Source organism: Castanea sativa, chromosome 8 (assembly GCF_040712315.1).
Source record: "Castanea sativa cultivar Marrone di Chiusa Pesio chromosome 8, ASM4071231v1".
NCBI classification, from domain to species: Eukaryota; Viridiplantae; Streptophyta; class Magnoliopsida; order Fagales; family Fagaceae; genus Castanea; species Castanea sativa.
In genome coordinates this window covers 32,391,636-32,409,561 of record NC_134020.1, presented here as the reverse complement: position 1 = coordinate 32,409,561, position 17,926 = coordinate 32,391,636, and the positions used below count along the sequence as shown (strand labels likewise).

The 17,926-nt window shown below is 33.9% G+C and overlaps 2 protein-coding genes across 2 annotated transcripts; one reads left to right on the top strand and one right to left on the bottom strand.

Moving 5' to 3' along the window:
• Nucleotides 1-6,456: 6,456 nt before the first annotated feature.
• LOC142607342 (CBL-interacting serine/threonine-protein kinase 11) lies at nt 6,457-8,225 on the top strand. The gene has a single exon (XM_075778791.1). It carries the CDS (start codon nt 6,771-6,773, stop codon nt 8,067-8,069), a length of 1,299 nt encoding a protein of 432 aa, XP_075634906.1. The 5' UTR covers nt 6,457-6,770; the 3' UTR covers nt 8,070-8,225.
• Nucleotides 8,226-9,751: 1,526 nt separating this feature from the next.
• Nucleotides 9,752-10,960, bottom strand: LOC142606215 (uncharacterized). The gene is made up of 3 exons (XM_075777598.1): nt 10,418-10,960; nt 10,258-10,321; nt 9,752-10,170 (listed from the first exon to the last, which is right to left on the bottom strand). Exons 1-3 carry the CDS (start codon nt 10,958-10,960, stop codon nt 9,752-9,754), a joined length of 1,026 nt encoding a protein of 341 aa, XP_075633713.1.
• Nucleotides 10,961-17,926: the final 6,966 nt, after the last annotated feature.

Here is a 17,926-nt window from a genome sequence, read left to right as displayed (position 1 = left end):
AGGAACGTTATGATTTTAAAGAATAAGGCATCTTTGATAGACTGTAATAAGAATAAGGCATCTTTGATAGACTGTAATAAGTGGCGTAATGTAATAATTATTTCTATGGTTTAGCTATTTTTTAGTTTGGTTATATTTTTATTTTAAAGAATAGTCATCCTTGAGGAACAATTATTTCTGTTTAAAAGGTTGTATTAGTTATTTCTTAGTAATTACAATAATTTCAAATTTTAATATATTTTCAAATAAACAAACTTTCTATATACATCTAACAATTATAAAATCATAAAAAAGAACACATATATCTCTTAAATTTAAAAATAACAATTGTAGAGATGATAAATCCCATATTACATGTGTATATGCTTATTGGGCTAGAAGCCCAGTTCGAGGACGTTAAATGGTCCAAGGATGGGGAAATATTGACTCAAGAAGCCGTGTTGGTGAATAAAGAGGTAAAATCTGATCAAGGTCATCTTAGAATGGAGTTCGAGGAGGAATCCTTCCTCGGCTAGATAAAGTCAAGGTAGGAAAGTGTTGCCCGGCATCTAAAAGTAATGTTCTAGGAAATCCTGTAAGTAAGGGTATGCACGGTGGACGTACAGGATAAGAAGAAAAGTTATGAAATATCTAAAATAAAACTGCTACCACCGTATTAAATGCTCTACAACTAAACTTCTGGCCTCATTAATGGGGAAGTGATGTCTGAGTATCAAAGTTTAGCCTTACAGCTATTTTCAAAGACTTCAAGGAAAGGCTGATGGGACAAGTATCCAAATTAGTAATCTGATCCATACATGGAGGATGTAGAAAGGAAGAATGATGATATAAAAGGAGGGGGAGACATTTAGAAGGGGGGATCAGAGAGAAAGATAGAAAACACTATAGACTGGATATTTTTGTAATCTTCCTTTAAGAAGAAAGAAATATAAGAACTAGTTCTTCGGATTTAGTCCAATGACAGTTTTTCATCATATAAACTTGTTCATCAATATTGTTCTGTGATCTTGAGCCATTATTGTTGTTAACTAAGCTCATAAGCAACTAGATTTAGAACTCACTCTTTACAAATTTATTGTATTGAACTCTTTGGGCCTATACCCTTTCTACTATTGGGCTTAGATACAAATTGCGACCTTACAACAATTTTAAGGAGATATAATTATATGAATAAGATATTTTCTTAAATAAATGTTAAGTTTCATTCTAATGTTATAACTCACAACTAAACTAATAAATATGTTTAGTTATTACATTACAACACAATTTATTCCTAAAAATAAATATTACAATTCATGTTGTAATCTTCATTCCTAAGAAACAATGGGATGGGCCTATAGTCTTATTTCTATTCTTAATAGGGTTTCTTACTCAGAACTTAGATATGGGCTTGGGCCCTCCCCCGCTCCTATCTTTTGCTCAGAGCTTAAATACGACTTACGAGCTTGGGCTTGAGTCTCTCGCTCAAAACTTAGATATCATCAGTTATTATCAAAGATTAAAAAACATGACTCGTCGAAGTTGTAAATTCATAATGGTTAATCCACGGCCGTTCAATACACGAAATTTAATAACCTATGGATGACTTTTTTCTTTTTTTCATCTTGCCCTTTCGATTAAAGAAGGAAAAAACTTGGAAATAAAAAAAAGATGCATTTTTGTTTTCCTCTCTCTAATCAAATGGTTGAGTATCGCATGGGATTTGCCGATTTGGATCCTTATTAATTAATTGGCAACCACACTCTCATATGTTGAGCACTGAGCAACGCAAACCCAATCCATGTCTAATCCCTTTCAAAATGGACGTACAATATCCGTGTCATTTTATATTTTGACGTAAACAGCCCATCAAATCAATAACAGTGTGTGGAGTGGACACTACAGGCTCTTCAAGTCCACAATATTGGATTCATTATATCTTGAGATTTATTAGTAACCAGTGGCCACTAATTATCCCCCCAAACAAAAAATGGACTGCCGCTTCCAGCAGGGGCCACATATATATCTAGTTGGTGACCAACCGCAACCAGAGATATACCAAAACACCTTTCATGCCATGCAATCGCTGATCACGAGAGACAGAGAGCTGAGAGCGAGAGATCATACTATTTGTTTTATGGTGTGGATTGCTTGAAGTTGAGGAATGGACATGAGACATTGGATTGGGTTGAATTATCGAATATCGACGAAAATATCGTCAAATCATAAAAACAAAATCCGAGAAAAAAAACATGTAGGGGAATCGAATGGAATTCACGTGACTCGTCTTGTGAGTGTCCTTTTGTTTGCTTCTGTTGCTTTGGATTTTCTGCCCTACTACCACATGTCCTTCATGCATGTATGTTTAAACTTTGAATGCTCGTTTACTTCAAAAATATTGTAGAAGACATAAATAATGTTACTAAAAATTGCTTACCAAAATTTGAAATATTAGAAACTCATACACAGATGACAGCCACTTAAAACTCAAGGGCCGAACTAGCTAGCTAGTTGATGATGTGAAGGGGATTTTGATCCGGACTTGCACTTGGTTTCCATCCATGAACAATGAAAAGTAAATAGGACCTTAACTTTTGAATGCATGGTAGCTAAAGTGTGGACTATGGTCAATGGTGAGGTTTGAGACCAAAAATGTGTCACTTCAAACTCCAAATTAATTATCTAATATTTTACGTATTAAACACTTATAAATTTCTTTTTAATTTTACAAATTTTTATCCTAAATTCATCTTATATATGTTTTTTAAAAACCCCAAATTTGTAGCAAATCCTCCCTTTATCTTTTCATAAGTTTGGTCAAAATCAAATCAAGTCAAGTTAATCTAAAATTAAAAACATAATATATTGTTTAAAAAAATTAAGTATTCTACACTAGATTGAGTAATATTATAAAAGAGACATACAAACACAATTACTTTTATTATATAAACCATGCAATATTTTGTGTAAAAAATTAATAATTGGGTCGGGTTTGGAACAAAAAATAGGAGAGAAATTCGTGTTTGGATACTTAAAATTCAAAGTCCTTTCAACCACTGCACACCATTGGTGCGATGGTCACTCTACAAGTATAAGTGCTTGTAGGGTGTGAAAGAGTTCAAGTCTCCAGAAAGAATTTTACACACATATATACTTAGATTAGGCTAGAGTAAAATTCTATCTTGTATAAAAAAAAAAAAGTCATTTCAAAACCCTAATCCAACTCATCCCAAATGAATTAAGAAGCAAAAAGAATCAAACTATTATTATTAGAGTTGGTTTGGGTCCAAACCCTCACACAGACCCATTGCCACCCAGTGTTTGGTGAACTCATAGTCCATAGATAATTACTTATCATAACCTAGCTTGACCTGCCCTCTAATTACCACAGTTGCAAATTAGTAAGTTACAGTCATTTAGAGCGTCTCTCAACCATACTATTATCACAATAATTAAGCCTTTGTTAATGTAACTACTATTAATACATACATTCCATGCTTTAATTTGATATTCCATATGTCTTGAACAATGCCGATTGCCTAAGACCTTCATGCTTGGCTGAATTTTGGTCACTTTTTACCTCCTTAGTTATGGAAAACATTCCCAAAACCTTATTCATCATACTTGACCGAGGAGTAAGTCTACTATCACCACTCATAAGTAGTAACGTGGACAAATTGTGAAAATAATTGTGGTACAAACAGAAATAGTTGTAGTACCGACTTACTCTTGACCGAGTTAAGATTCCTTGCTTCTTTTTCTGGTGCTGCGAAATTTCTGACGAATATAGGGCACATGAAATGAACACACATGGCACTGGTAAGATAAGTAGGCCACCATGTGAAATAACAAAAGCAGCTTCTGCGAAAGTTTAAATATATTTATTTGATTTCCATACCGACTTCATCTAACAAAATTTAAAAAAAACTAAAATATCACTACCAGTCAGTCAATAATGAATTACGCAGGCAGTGAATGCCAATCTACTCGTAATAAAATCCAGTAACAGACAGTCCAACTCGATCCTATGTCAAACCTAATGGTCTTTTATAGGTGTAAGTTTTGCTTGACCAAAGATAGTATATTATTGTAAAAATCTTTTAGTTCAAACCTGTAACAGATATTGGCCGTTCATCCATGAGCGGTCGGTCTCTGCTGCATTGGTGTTTTCACTCCCCACTCTCCCCGTAACAAAATGTTTCCACTATATCTCAGGAGTAGTAAAAGGAAGTACGGCGGGTCCAAAAAGCCATTAATATTATTTTTTTCTATTTTATTTGTTTTTTTTAATGAATTGTTAATGTTAGAAATACAAATTTATTTATAAAAAAATTTACAAATAACTAATTTGGTGAATAGTTATTGGTAAATGAAAAAGTGATGTTAATGGTGGGTCTAGATGAAAACCAATAAAAAACTAATCACATCGACAATTTGTAAAAATATTGTAAAATAGTTTGACGATAGTACTATTCTATTTTTATTATCTTTATTACTATTACTAAATAAATAAATAAAATGAACCACAAATACAAATAGTTAAAAAGGAGATTAATCCACTCTTAAGAGTCATTCAATCCTTGAAATGATTCTCTCATCATGTAAATTTTTTGAAATAAAAAACATCAAATGGAACAAAATATCTTGCATTTCAACCAACTATCAATGTATAAAAATAAATATATTTTTAATTATGAATTTATGATTAATATTTTTTGAATCATAATTAATCATAATTATGTCATTTTAATTATAATTAATATATTTTTAGAACATTTTGTATCAATCATTTATGTAAAATAATTTAGAGATTATAGGGTTATAGTTTATTAATAGTTTTAAAAATTGTGAAACATATAATTCTCTAAATAAAAAATTAAAAAAAAGGAAAATTAAGAAGAATTACCTGTTTATACTTTAAAGATATAGAATTATGAAGGTCAAGCTGACCAGCAACGACAAGTCGTCCCGAATACACTAGCATGTCCTTAGTGCTTAGTCCTTACTTTGTGAAATTGAAATTGTTGACTGGCAGTCCAGTCAATGCCGCTCTTATTACCGTTTACCAAACGTTTATCACACAGCGGCCAATATTTGCACAGTTTTATATATTTGGCCGCTAAAATTGTAAAGTTTTTAACTTATTATAGTTTCAAATTTCAAATTGGCACTTGAAAAGCTGCCTTATTAATATTATCACACTTTGCTGTTTGCATGATATTCAAGTGGATCACAGACTCACAGGTGACAGGACAGAAATGGACCCCACTTTTTTTGGGTTTAAACAAAGTGTGATATTGGCATATCATTGTTTGCTTTGCCTAAAATAATAGCTCCACGCTCTTTCCAATTGGGTGCTGAGAAACATTTTACAATTTTAAAACAAAGTGAGTGCGCTGGCTGGTGCTGAAAATAGTGAAATCTCTATCATTTCTTAGACCAATTTTCTTGAATCTTCCTGAGTTCTTAATTTAGACACCTTCTTTACTTACCTAATAAGTAATGAATTTGTTCTTATTAACCCAGTATGGTAACTGTAGTACAGGTCACTTGCTAATTTCCATTATATCTGCCTGTTTTTTTTGACATCAAGCAATTGTTTAGGCATATATATAGAAATACAGCAAAGAAATAGTTATTGTTAAAGATTCCTAGCAGTTCTAGAACAAAAAAAATTATGGATTCCATAACTTTTTGCTATAATTCGATATATAGTGAGCTGTTGTCAATCACTTATACATAAATCCACAATTTTTTCTTCGCCACATACTTTGTCACATAATAATTACGACAAAAAAAGAATCATGTAATTAGCCGTCGTACTAGATTTTTTTTTTTAATTCTTTTAAGGAAACTTCATTAATTCTCCACATGTAGTAATTTACAAACAAAACATGGCAATTTCTTCCACCAAAATCTGTTTTTTTAGTCAAAAATAGCATTTTCAAATGAAAAATATTACTATACACAATATTTTTGTAACAAATTATATGTAATAAGTTAACATTAATTCTAATTTAAATTAAACATTAAATTCTAATTTAAATTAAACATTAAATTCTTTTTTTACCCATTCATAGCAACTAATAAAAACTTATTACCTAAAATTTATTTAGCATAATTTCTCTTCTCAAATACATTGCTAAATATGAGCACCAAAATTTTATTAAAAAAAAAAAGAGCACTGTCGCTCATGAGACTGTTCTGCCACACGCATCAGGGTAGATAGCGTAGAACCGCGGACGGCACCATCGTGGCAAGTGTTGAAAAGCGTGTGTGTCTGCGTCCACATACAATAGGCCACGTGGATAACCATAACTGCCAACAACTCATATATCACACCTTATTGTCAACTTCGTTTTCCACATATTATCTGACGCGTGGATAGTCGTCACTGCTATCCATAATTTTAAAAAACAAAAAACAAAAAAAACGAGGTTATTAATGCAACGACAATAAAAAATTGAAATATAGGTACAATCTTCCTTAAGATACTTCTAGGAACTTGTTTCTTTTGTACCCCCCTATCTATTGGAACCACTTCCGAAACTTTCACCGCTTAACACGCATTTCAGTCTTCCTATATTTTTCTACAACGTTCTCAACAACAACAACTTCTTCAACAAACAAAACGCGAGAACATTTGAAAAAACCGAAATACTTACCGTTTCTTTCTAAAAGGGGCCTTTTTGTTTTCGGAATTTGTGGGTTTGTTTTTTCATTTTCAGTTTTCGTCCAAATTCTGATCGAACCAAAGGGGTTCGATCTCTGGACTATTATCGCTAAATCTAATGCCAGAGATCGAACACGCTCCCAACAACAACAATGCGTTGTTTGGGAAATACGAGCTGGGAAAGCTTTTGGGATGTGGTGCCTTCGCTAAGGTTTACCACGCACGCAATGTCCGTACCGGACAAAGCGTGGCGATTAAGGTCATCAACAAGAAAAAGATCGCCGGTACGAGTTTGATGTCTAATATCAAGCGCGAGATCTCAATTATGCGCAAGCTCAATCATCCAAATATTGTCAAGCTCTATGAAGTGCTCGCTTCGAAAACCAAGATCTACTTCGTGTTGGAGTTCATCAAAGGCGGCGAGTTGTTCGCCAAGATCGCTAAAGGCCGATTCTCCGAAGATCTCAGCCGGAAGTATTTTCAGCAGCTCATCTCCGCCGTCGGATTCTGCCATTCGCGCGGCATCTTCCACCGCGATCTGAAGCCGGAGAATCTCCTCCTCGACGAGAACGGCAATCTGAAAATCTCCGATTTCGGACTCTCCGCCGTCAAGGAGCAGATCAAACCCGACGGGCTCTTGCACACTCTGTGCGGCACGCCTGCTTACGTGGCGCCGGAGATTTTGACGAAGAGAGGCTACGACGGCGCGACGATCGACGTTTGGTCATGCGGCGTCGTTTTGTACGTGCTGAACGCGGGCTATTTGCCTTTTAACGATCCTAATCTGATGATGATGTACAAGAAGATTTACAAAGGAGAGTACCGGTGTCCGAAGTGGTTTTCCTCGGATCTGAAACGGTTCTTGTCTCGGCTTTTGGACACGAATCCCGAGAAGAGGATCACAATTGATGAGATGACGAGGGACCCGTGGTTTAAGAAAGGGTACAAGGAAGTGAATGTCTACGACGAGGAGGTTAAGGTGGATGAGTTCAAGGTCACAGATTTGAACGCCTTTGATATCATTTCATTCTCGTCAGGTTTGAATTTATCTGGTTTGTTCGACGACTCGTGTAACTCGAGCGATAATGGGCTACAGCGATTCTTGTCCACCGAGTCGCCGGAGAAGATCGTGGAGAAAATTGAGGACTTCGCGAAGGTGGAGAAGTTGAAGGTGAAGAGCAAGAAAGATTGGGGTGTTGAGCTCGGAGGGCAGAGTGGTAATTTGGTGTTTTGTGTCGATGTTTACCGGTTAACGGAGAAGCTGGTGGTGGTGGAGGCTAATAAAAGAGGCGGCGACACCGGTTGTTACAAAGATATGTGGAAGAACAAGCTTAGACCTCAACTCAATGGCTTATCATTATCAACGACAATAATGTCTCATCCTCAACCTGAAACTTCCCAGATTGCCGGATGCTAAATATGTTCATTTTGTCACTTCCATGTCATTCAAAAACAAAACATTTATTCACGATGAGGAACCCGGGATATCCGGATATGTTGTATGTTAGTACAGTGTAAAATATTATATATATTTCTAAGTAAGGTTATAATTATGGTGGTGTATTTTGGTGTTTGTGTTTGTGTTTTTTTTTTTTTTTTTTTTGCTGTGGAATAAAATATTATACTTAAAAAATAGGTTTAGTTTGTCATGGAGTTTCCAGTTTTCAATGTAACAGCAGCTCTGTAATTCTGTTCTGTTTCTTTAGATCTTTGTGTACATAAGAACAACAACAGTGATGGACTAATTAGTAATTACACAAATCGAAGATTCCTGAGTTCCTCCGCATAATTTTTGGAACAAATTTCTTTCCAAATTTTAAGATTTTTGAGTTCTCTGCAAAATTTTTGGAACAAAGTTTTTCTTCAAAAAATTTAACGAACTCCTCATATATTTTTATATTGAGTATGAATTTTGAAAATTTAACTGTTAGATTGTATGTTCTTATTATATTCTTTATGAAGGTAAAATTTCAAGAAAATCAAAGATTAATTTTTATCTCATCAAATAAATGTTAAAATTTTAAATTTTTATGATCTAAAATTGTGTATAAAAAAATAAGTTTATTGGTCAAATAATAAATAATATCTAATTTCAACGAAATTTGATATGCATGTTAAGAATATAAGGAACATAAAATTTAACAGTTAGATTTTCAAAATTCACACAAAAAAAAAGATATATGAGAAATTTGAAAAAATTTCTACAAACTAGTTTGAAGAGGAATTTTGTTCTAATTTTTGTTCTATTTTTACTGTGTTAGGATGTGTTAGGATTTTTGTTTGATTTCTGTGATTTCATATCTGAGTTCACAAAGATAGTGATAAATCAAATCTTTGAAGGTTGTATCGATTTTGTTAAGGAATATTGCATTTTTCTTGGCTTAGTCGATAATAAAGATTATTCCTTTAACCCCCCCCCCCCCCCCACCCAAAAAAAAAAGGTTTAGGCAAAGAAAGGGATCCGAAATATTTAAATAAATAACAGTCAATTTTCTTTTTTAGATTAAATAGTTTAGATTAATAGTCAATTTTCTTAAACTCTAAAACAATACTGATAACAGAAAATTTTAACAAATAATGTTACTCTCTGAAACTACTGTGGTAAGTACCCAGCGTTTAAAGCTTACCATTTTTTCTAATTTTTCAGTTGCACCAATTGTTTATGCTATGTTATCATTTATGCAAGAATTTCGGCAGACAGGGAACTACTATGCATATGGGAAAAAAAAATCATTCTACTCATTTATTAGCTAAATATGTTTTCGACATTGTTAATTTCACTGTTTCAATAGAAGAGAGTACTTTTTTTTTTTTTTTGAAAAGAAAGCATTCATTCATTCAATATTATGTAAAGAGTCTTGGTACAAAGCCTCCATCGCCGGCGGTGGTGAATCCTCTATCTAATAGATTACATCATCAACATTTTTTGCATACCTAGCTAAAGAATGCGCAGCCATATTCCCCCCTCGCTTAACACAACTAATTGAAATCTGCCTCATCCCATTCAGATTAATACAAATATCATCATAAATATGTCCAAGCAAGGAGTTACGGTAGGAAACATCTGATATAGCTCTCATTACTGTGTTGTTATCGCTTTCAACTACAAGCTCTGAAAATCCAGCTTCCATGGTAAAAAGTAAAAACCACTGCCTGTCGACACGCCAAAGCTTGAGCCTCTTCGCTATCTCTCACATAGGACCCCTTAGCCGACATCCCAGCCATTACTTCCCCTTGAGCATTTCTAATTATTGCTCCAACCCCAGAACACTGTTGCTCCATGAACACAGCTGCATCAAAATTCAATTTATACATATTCTGAGGTGGAGGCTGCCAATGGTGTCCACTTGATATTGTGTTCAAAACAACCAACTGCTCTTGCGCTATTCTATACTCTTCCATGTAATCTGCCGCTCGTTTGTTCAACCAACAAGGATGCTTCATCTGTCTGCCATGCACCATTGAGTTCCTCTGGTTCCACACAGTCCAAGCTTGCACCACAAAGATCTCCATCCCAGCTGCATCAAGTCTGTTCAACAATACCTCAAAAAGCTACATAAAATCATGAAAGTTAGTAGCACATTTCTACATCATGATGGAACTACCTGCCCACACATCTTGGGCTGCTGGACACTCCCAAATGGCATGAATCACGGTCTCTGGAGCTCTCTGACAGCAAAGGCATAAATTGTCTCAAATTATATTTCTTTTTGCCAAGTTTACACAGGTTGGCAGTATCTCATGACAAGCCCTCCAAGCAAATACTTTCATTTTGTTTGGCACCCTTATTTTCCACAATTTCTTCCATAATTGCTGCCCAGCACCTGTCGAACTTTCAGCCCATTCCCTCAATACTTTCCTTGCCACATGATATCTGGATTTAACTGTGTAAGCTCCTTCTTTATTGTGCAGCCATACCACAACATCAGCCACACGCCTATGGCTTAAGGGGATTTTACATATAACTTCCGCATCCTCTCTATTAAAAGTTGCCATGATGGCATCTCGCCTCCACCCATGTAAATCCAAATCAATAAGATCTGAAACCCTCCAATCCTCCTCTCCCTCATGAACCGGATGCAGCAACCTATTTGATGGATAATTTGGAATCCATTTATCCACAAAAACTTTTATGGATTCACCATTCCCCACACGCCAACAAGATCCACTTCTCAAAATTGGTATGGCAGCCACAATACTTCGCCATACATATGAGCAATTTGGGGACACAGCAGCATCCAAGAATTGACATCTCGGAAAGTATCTAGCTTTGAAACATTTGAAAAAGAGAGAATTTTGGTTCTGCATTAATCTCCAGCCTTGTTTAGCTAGCATAGCATAATTAAACAACCTCAAATTCCAAAATCCCATCCCTCCTTCAACCTTTGGTTGAGTTAGGCTATCCTAATTCTTCCAATGGATCTTTTTGCCATTTCCCACCTGTCCCCACCAAAATTTAGCACACAAGGCATTCAGTTCCACACACAATTTAACCGGCAACTGGAAAACCCCCATAGTATATGTAGGAATTGCTTGTATAACTGCTTTTATTAATACTTCCTTACCTGCTCTTGATAACATTATACCCTTCCACCCTTGCAATTTTTTCCAAACTCTATCCTTTAGAAAGGAAAAAGTTTGATACTTTGCCCTTCCCACCAAAGTTGGTAGCCCCAAATATGATTCAAATCTGTCCACCATCTTCACCCCTAACAATGACACAATTTCTGCCTTTTTCCCTTCTTGAGTACTTATTTTTTTAAACAAGATATACTTATTGCCTTTTATTATGAATAAAGTTGGTTGCTTTCCCATAAAAAAAAGTCCTCCATTATTTTGTTTTTATGTTTTTCCACTAATGTGTGTAACCATCCAAAATGGTAAATCTTACAATAAACTCATATTCACTTTATGGTGGTGTATTTTGGTGTTTGTGTTTTTTTTTTTTTTTTTTTTTTTTGTGTGGAGTAAAATATTATACTTAAAAAATAGGTTTAGTTTGTCATGGAGTTTCCAGTTTTCAATGTAACAGCAGCTCTGTAATTCTGTTCTGTTTCTTTAGATCTTTGTGTACATAAGAACAACAACAGTGATGGACTAATTAGTAATTACACAAATCGAAGATTCCTGAGTTCCTCCGCATAATTTTTGGAACAAATTTCTTTCCAAATTTTAAGATTTCTGAGTTCTCTGCATAAATTTTGGAACAAAGTTTTTCTTCAAAAAACTTTACAAACTCTTCGTATATCTCTAGATTGAGTATTAATTTTGAAAATCTACCCATTAGATTGCATGTTCTTATTATATTCTTTATGAAGGTAAAATTTCAAGAAAATCAAAGATTAATTTTTATCTCATCAAATAAATGTTAAAATATCAAATTTTTATAATCTAAAATTGTGTATAAAAAAATAAGTTTATTGGTCAAATAGTAAATAATATCTAATTTGAACGAAATTTGATATGCATGTTAAGAATATAAGGAACATAAAATTTAACAGTTAGATTTTCAAAATTCACATAAAAAAAAAGATATATGAAAAATATGAAAAAATTTCTACAAATTAGTTTGAAGAGGAAGTTTGTTCTATTTTTACTGTGTTAGGATTTTTGTTTGATTTCTGTGAGTTCACAAAGATAGTGATAAATCAAATCTTGGGTTGTATCGATTTGTTAAGGAATATTGCATTTTTCTTGGCTTAGTGGATAATAAAGATTATTCCTTTACACCCCCCCCCCCCCCCCCAAAAGGTTTAGGCAAAGAAAGGGATCCAAAATATTTAAATAAATAACAGTCAATTTTCTTTTTTAGATTAAATAGTGTAAGGACACAGTTCAAATTCTCAATCTACAACCAAAAGGAAAATGGCTTGAAAGGCCTTTTTACAATAAATTTGTAGAGAGTGGACTTGTAATCTAGATTTCAAAGATAGTTTAAATAACAAAAAAAAGAAACGGGCTCCGGGCCCAATGGTACGAAATAAAGAATTATTGTAAGAGTATCAATGAAAACTCTTCCTCGAATACAATCTGAGGATAGTTTATAATATTGCTGCCTAAGGTTGATTACAATTATAGATCGTTGGATTATCATATACTATTTTCTTTCTTTTCCAAAGAAAAAGCCTTCTCTCTTCCAAAGATCCTTTCCCTTATTTATACTTCCTCTTCTTCTCTTTATCATCTTCCACCTCATGGTTGTAACGCTGGTTTTGGATACTTGTCTCATCAATTTCTCCCCGAAGTCCGCTGGGGTCAGGGACCAAGTTCCGAACCTCATGCTCAGGTCCAACCTTTCCATTAATGTAGTCAGTATATCAATTACAGAGCCTTTAATGGGTGGGCGGTGGTAGCAGCTTTACCTTAAATATTCCACCGTTCTTTCTATTGTCCTCCACGTGTGCCGTGTCTTTCCGTGGTCATAGGATTTCTTATAACATAGCCCGGGGACTTTAAACCTCTCTTCCTATGACCTCGGCTTAACTATCCGAGGACAAATATATTCCTCGGACATAATTGGTCAATCGTTTATCACCTCTTACCTGGCATTTTCTTTATGAGGTACATTCACGCACTCCTAGATCATTTGATATCCTCGGATTTGGGTCTTTAGCCCAAAAGACTTTGTTGGGCCATTCTTTGTAAATTACTGGGCCCAATGTCCCTACAAATAGTTTAGATTAATAGTCAATTTTCTTAAACTCTAAAACAATACTGATAACAGAAAATTTTAACAAATAGTGTTACTATCTGAAACTACTGTGGTAAGTACCTAGCGTTTAAAGCTTACCATTTTTTCTAATTTTTCAGTTGCACCAATTGTTTATGTTTTGTTATCATTTATGCAAGAATTTCGGCAGACAGGGAACTACTATGCATGTGGATAAAACAATCATTCCACCCATTTATTAGCTAAATATGTTTTCGACATTGTTAATTTCTCTGTTTCAATTGAAGAGTCCTTATTTTTTAAAACAAGATATACTTATTGCCTATTATTATGAATAAAGCTGGTTGCTCCTCCATTATTTTGTTTTTATGTTTTTCCACTCATGTGTGTAACCATCCGAAATGGTAAATCTTACAATAAACTCATATTCACTTTAAATGGATTAAAAAACGACGAACCCTGTTCAAATAATTGGACACTTTTTTAAACAGACGAGAACGGAATATGATTATTTTGAAGAAAATCTGGTTTAATTTCCATGTGTGTGTGGTGCATGTTCTGCATGTCTGTCCGTTTCTTCTGTGTGGAATCGGACCTGTGACTGAACTGAAGGAAGCGGCTGGGAGGGATACATTTTTTGTATTTGGACTTTGGAGTAGGCCAGTTGTCTCTATATATATATTTTTTTTATAAAGCCAGTTGTCTCTATTTTAATAAAGTGTCATTATAGAAGTATCGTTTGTACTAATAAGAAAAGTCCATGACAACTCAACTTGATGGCTAGTTTACCTGTATTTAGCTAATTTGAAATTCAAATCTGTGACCAATCTAGAGTCAAGGTAAGTGGATCGGTTGATATGTGGTTGCAAATGTTTTTGTATCCAATATTCCAACCTGATTTGCTAGCTGAATTGTCATCACGTTTTCATAATTCATATAGCTTTAATTTTAAATTTTAATAACGATAGGTCAGAAGCTACTTCTATTTTTTTTTATGAGAAGAAAATTTTATTGCAAAAAAAAAAAAAAAAAAACATAAACTACAACCTAGCCTCATCCAGGATAATGCGAGCAAAACTTGGAGGGTAATGGCTCAAACAAAATGCACCAAAAACAGATTACTTCAAAGAACATTAAGATCATGAGAGCATTAACATCCGTGAATGTAAAATAAAAAAAGTGACCAATTTTGCATATTTAGCTCCAAAATTTTTGGAACAAAGTTTTTTTTCAAAAAATTCTACAAACTCCTCATATATCTCTCTATTGAGTATGAATTTTAAAAATTTAACTATTAGATTGTATGTTTTTATTATATTCTTCATAAATGTAAAATTTCAAGAAGATTAAAGATCAATTGTTATCTCATTAAATAAATGTTAAAATTTCAAATTTTTATGATCTAAAATTGTGTATAAAAAATAAGTTTATTCATCGAATAGTGAATAATATTTAATTTGAACGAAATTTGATATGAATGTTAAAAATATAAGGAATATGAAATAAATTTTCAAAATTCACAAGAAAAAAAGATATATGTGAAGTTTGAAAATTTTTTTCTACAAACTAATTTGAAGATAAACTTTATTCTAATTTTTTTTCTATTTTTACTGTGTTATGATTTTTGTTTGATATCTGTAATTTCATATTTGAGTTCACAGAGATAGTGATAAATCAAATCTTTGAAGGTTGTATCGATTTTGTTAAGGAATATTGCATTTTTCTTGGCTTTAGTGGATAATAAAGATTATTCCTTTCCCCCCCCCCCCCCCCTCCCAAAAAAAAAAAAAAAAAGGTTTAGGCAAAGAAAGGGGTCCGAAATATTTAAATAAATAACAGTCAATTTTCTTAAACTCTAAAACAACACTGATAACAGAAAATTTTAACAAATAATGTTACTCTCTGAAACTACTGTGGTAAGTACCTAGCGTTTAAAGCTTACCATTTTTTCTAATTTTTCAGTTGCACCAATTGTTTATGCTATGTTATCCTTTATGCAAGAATTTTGGCAGACAGGGAACTTCTATGTGTGTAGATAAAACAATCATTCTACTCATTTATTAGCTAAATATGTTTTTGACATTGTTAATTTCTCTGTTTCAATTGAAGAGAGTTCTTATTTTTTAAAACAAGATATACTTATTGCCTTTTATTATGAATAAAGTTGGTTGCTTTCCCATAAAAAAAGTCCTCCATTATTTTGTTTTTTATGTTTTTCCACCAATGTGTGTAACCATCCGAAATGGTAAATCTTACAATAAACTCATATTCACTTTAAACGGATTCAATAACGACGAACCGTGTTCAAATAATTGGACACTTTTTTAAACTGACGAAAACGGAATATGATTATTTGAAGAAAACCTGGTTTAATTTCCATGTGTGTGTGGTGCATGTTCTGTCAGTCCGTTTCTTCTGTGCGGAATCGGACCTGTCACTGAACCGAAGGAAGCGGCTGGGAGGGATACATTTGTATTTGGACTATGGAGTAGGCCAGTTGTCTCTATTTTAATGAATGGTATCAAAGTGTCATTATAGAAGTATCGTTTGTGCTAATAAGAAAAGTCCATGACAACTCAACTTATGGCTAGTTTACCTGTATTTAGCCAATTTGAAATTCAAATCTGTGACCAATCTATAGTCAAGGCAAGTGGGTCGGTTGATATGTGGTTGCAAATGTTTTTATATCCAATATTCCAACCTGATTTGCTAGGTGAATTGTCGAGACGTTTTCATAATTCATATAGCTTTAATTTTAAATTTTAATAACGATAGGTCAGAAGCTACTTCTTTTTTATATATATATAAGAAGAAAATTTTATTGCAAAAAAAATAAACATAAACTACAACCTAGCCTCATCCAAGATAATGCGAGCAAAACTTGGAGGGTAATGGCTCAAACAAAATGCACCAAAAACAGATTACTTCAAAGAACATTAAGATCATGAGAGCATTAACATCCGTGAATGTAAAATAAAAAAAGTGACCAATTTTGCATATTTAGCTCCAAAATTCTCCCACGTTAGTTGAGCTAAAACTTTGTAAATATACATATACAATTACTACAGTAACTGTATATATTTACACGGTTACTGTAACTTTATAATTTTGTATTAATTTCTCTCACCTCTCCTGTCGGACTCTCTCTCACTTCCTCTTGTTCTCTCACCATCTCATAGGACCTACAAGAGAATCACCACTAAAGCGCAGATTCCACCATCCACCCAACACTATCTAACCATCACCACCTAGCCACCACCATCGAAACCCGTTAAAACAATGAAAAACCCAAAATAAAACAGATTTCAAATATTATCAACCCAAAATCCACCGAAAAAAAAAAAAATCAATTCAATATTAAACTATCACTTCGAGGAAGATAAAGAGATTCCATTGTCTAGGCTCTGTGCTAGGCGACAGAGGCTAAGGCAGGGAAAAGTTTGTAATAATTAGCTTAGTTCCTTTTTATTGGTAACTTTAGTTTTATTTTAGAAAAATGATTAAAATGCAAACAATATTATTATTTTTTCCTTTTATAGAGTCTATTAACAATTTTATATCATTCGCATTGTGGGGACTGGATTTAGCTCTTTAGCCCAATCGACTGAAGGACCCAGGCTCAAATAGTCCAACATAATGAATTTGTTAGAGAGTGAGTTCTAAAACTAGGTTTTTATGGGTGAGATAACGCTTAATATGGGCAAAAAATAACAAGGAGATAAGGAAAAACAGAAGGCAAGAGAAGGATAATTCTCCTCGATCAAGTCCGAGGAGATTTGTTCTTGAATATATCACTATGAGGTTTGTTTACATTTTCAGTTCTTTGTGTTACAGTATTTTTCTCTACTATTTTTCTGATCCCCTTTCTCTAGGAGACCTTCTATCTTATATAGACCATTTTAAATGATCTTGGCTTTCCATTTGTTGATCACGTAGGTCACCACTCAAGTGCTAGTCCCATCAGTCACTTTCCCTGAACCCCTATGAGATGCGACATCCAAGGTAATACTGTTCAAGGGTCTTCTCCACATAAATGCGGTCAGGAGGTTTGGTGGGATGCATTAAATGTGGTGGTAGCCACTAGTTCTTCAATCACGTTAGTGCTAGTCCCCTTCCCAAAGCTCTTTCTGTACAGTAAGGCCTCCTCTGATGACGTATTGAAGACGTGATCATAGAATCCTAGGATGTAGACTCTTCGGCGCGGCAACTGCCCTTCTCGACCATGCTATGACACATGGTGTAATTACCTTACTCGAAATTTTAGTAACCCACACGCATTATGATCTCAAATTATGCATTGACTCCCCGTTCCGAACCTAAAAAAACAAGGAAATAAGAAAAAGCAAATCAATTACGTACCATGAATGAATGGTTTAATAATCTATATATTCAAATAAAGATTAAAGAGTTCCAATTCTTGCTGATGGGATTGGTAATGGTGGGGTGTCATTGTTTTTATCTAAAGCCCCCATTCCGGGTGTTCATTTTTCATTTGTTTGTTTGGTTAGACCGTTTTAGAAACCTGCTCTATGGGACCAACAACACGTGAGGAGCGGGCATAGGAGAGTTAAAAAAATATATGAATAATAAAATTGTTGCCATTA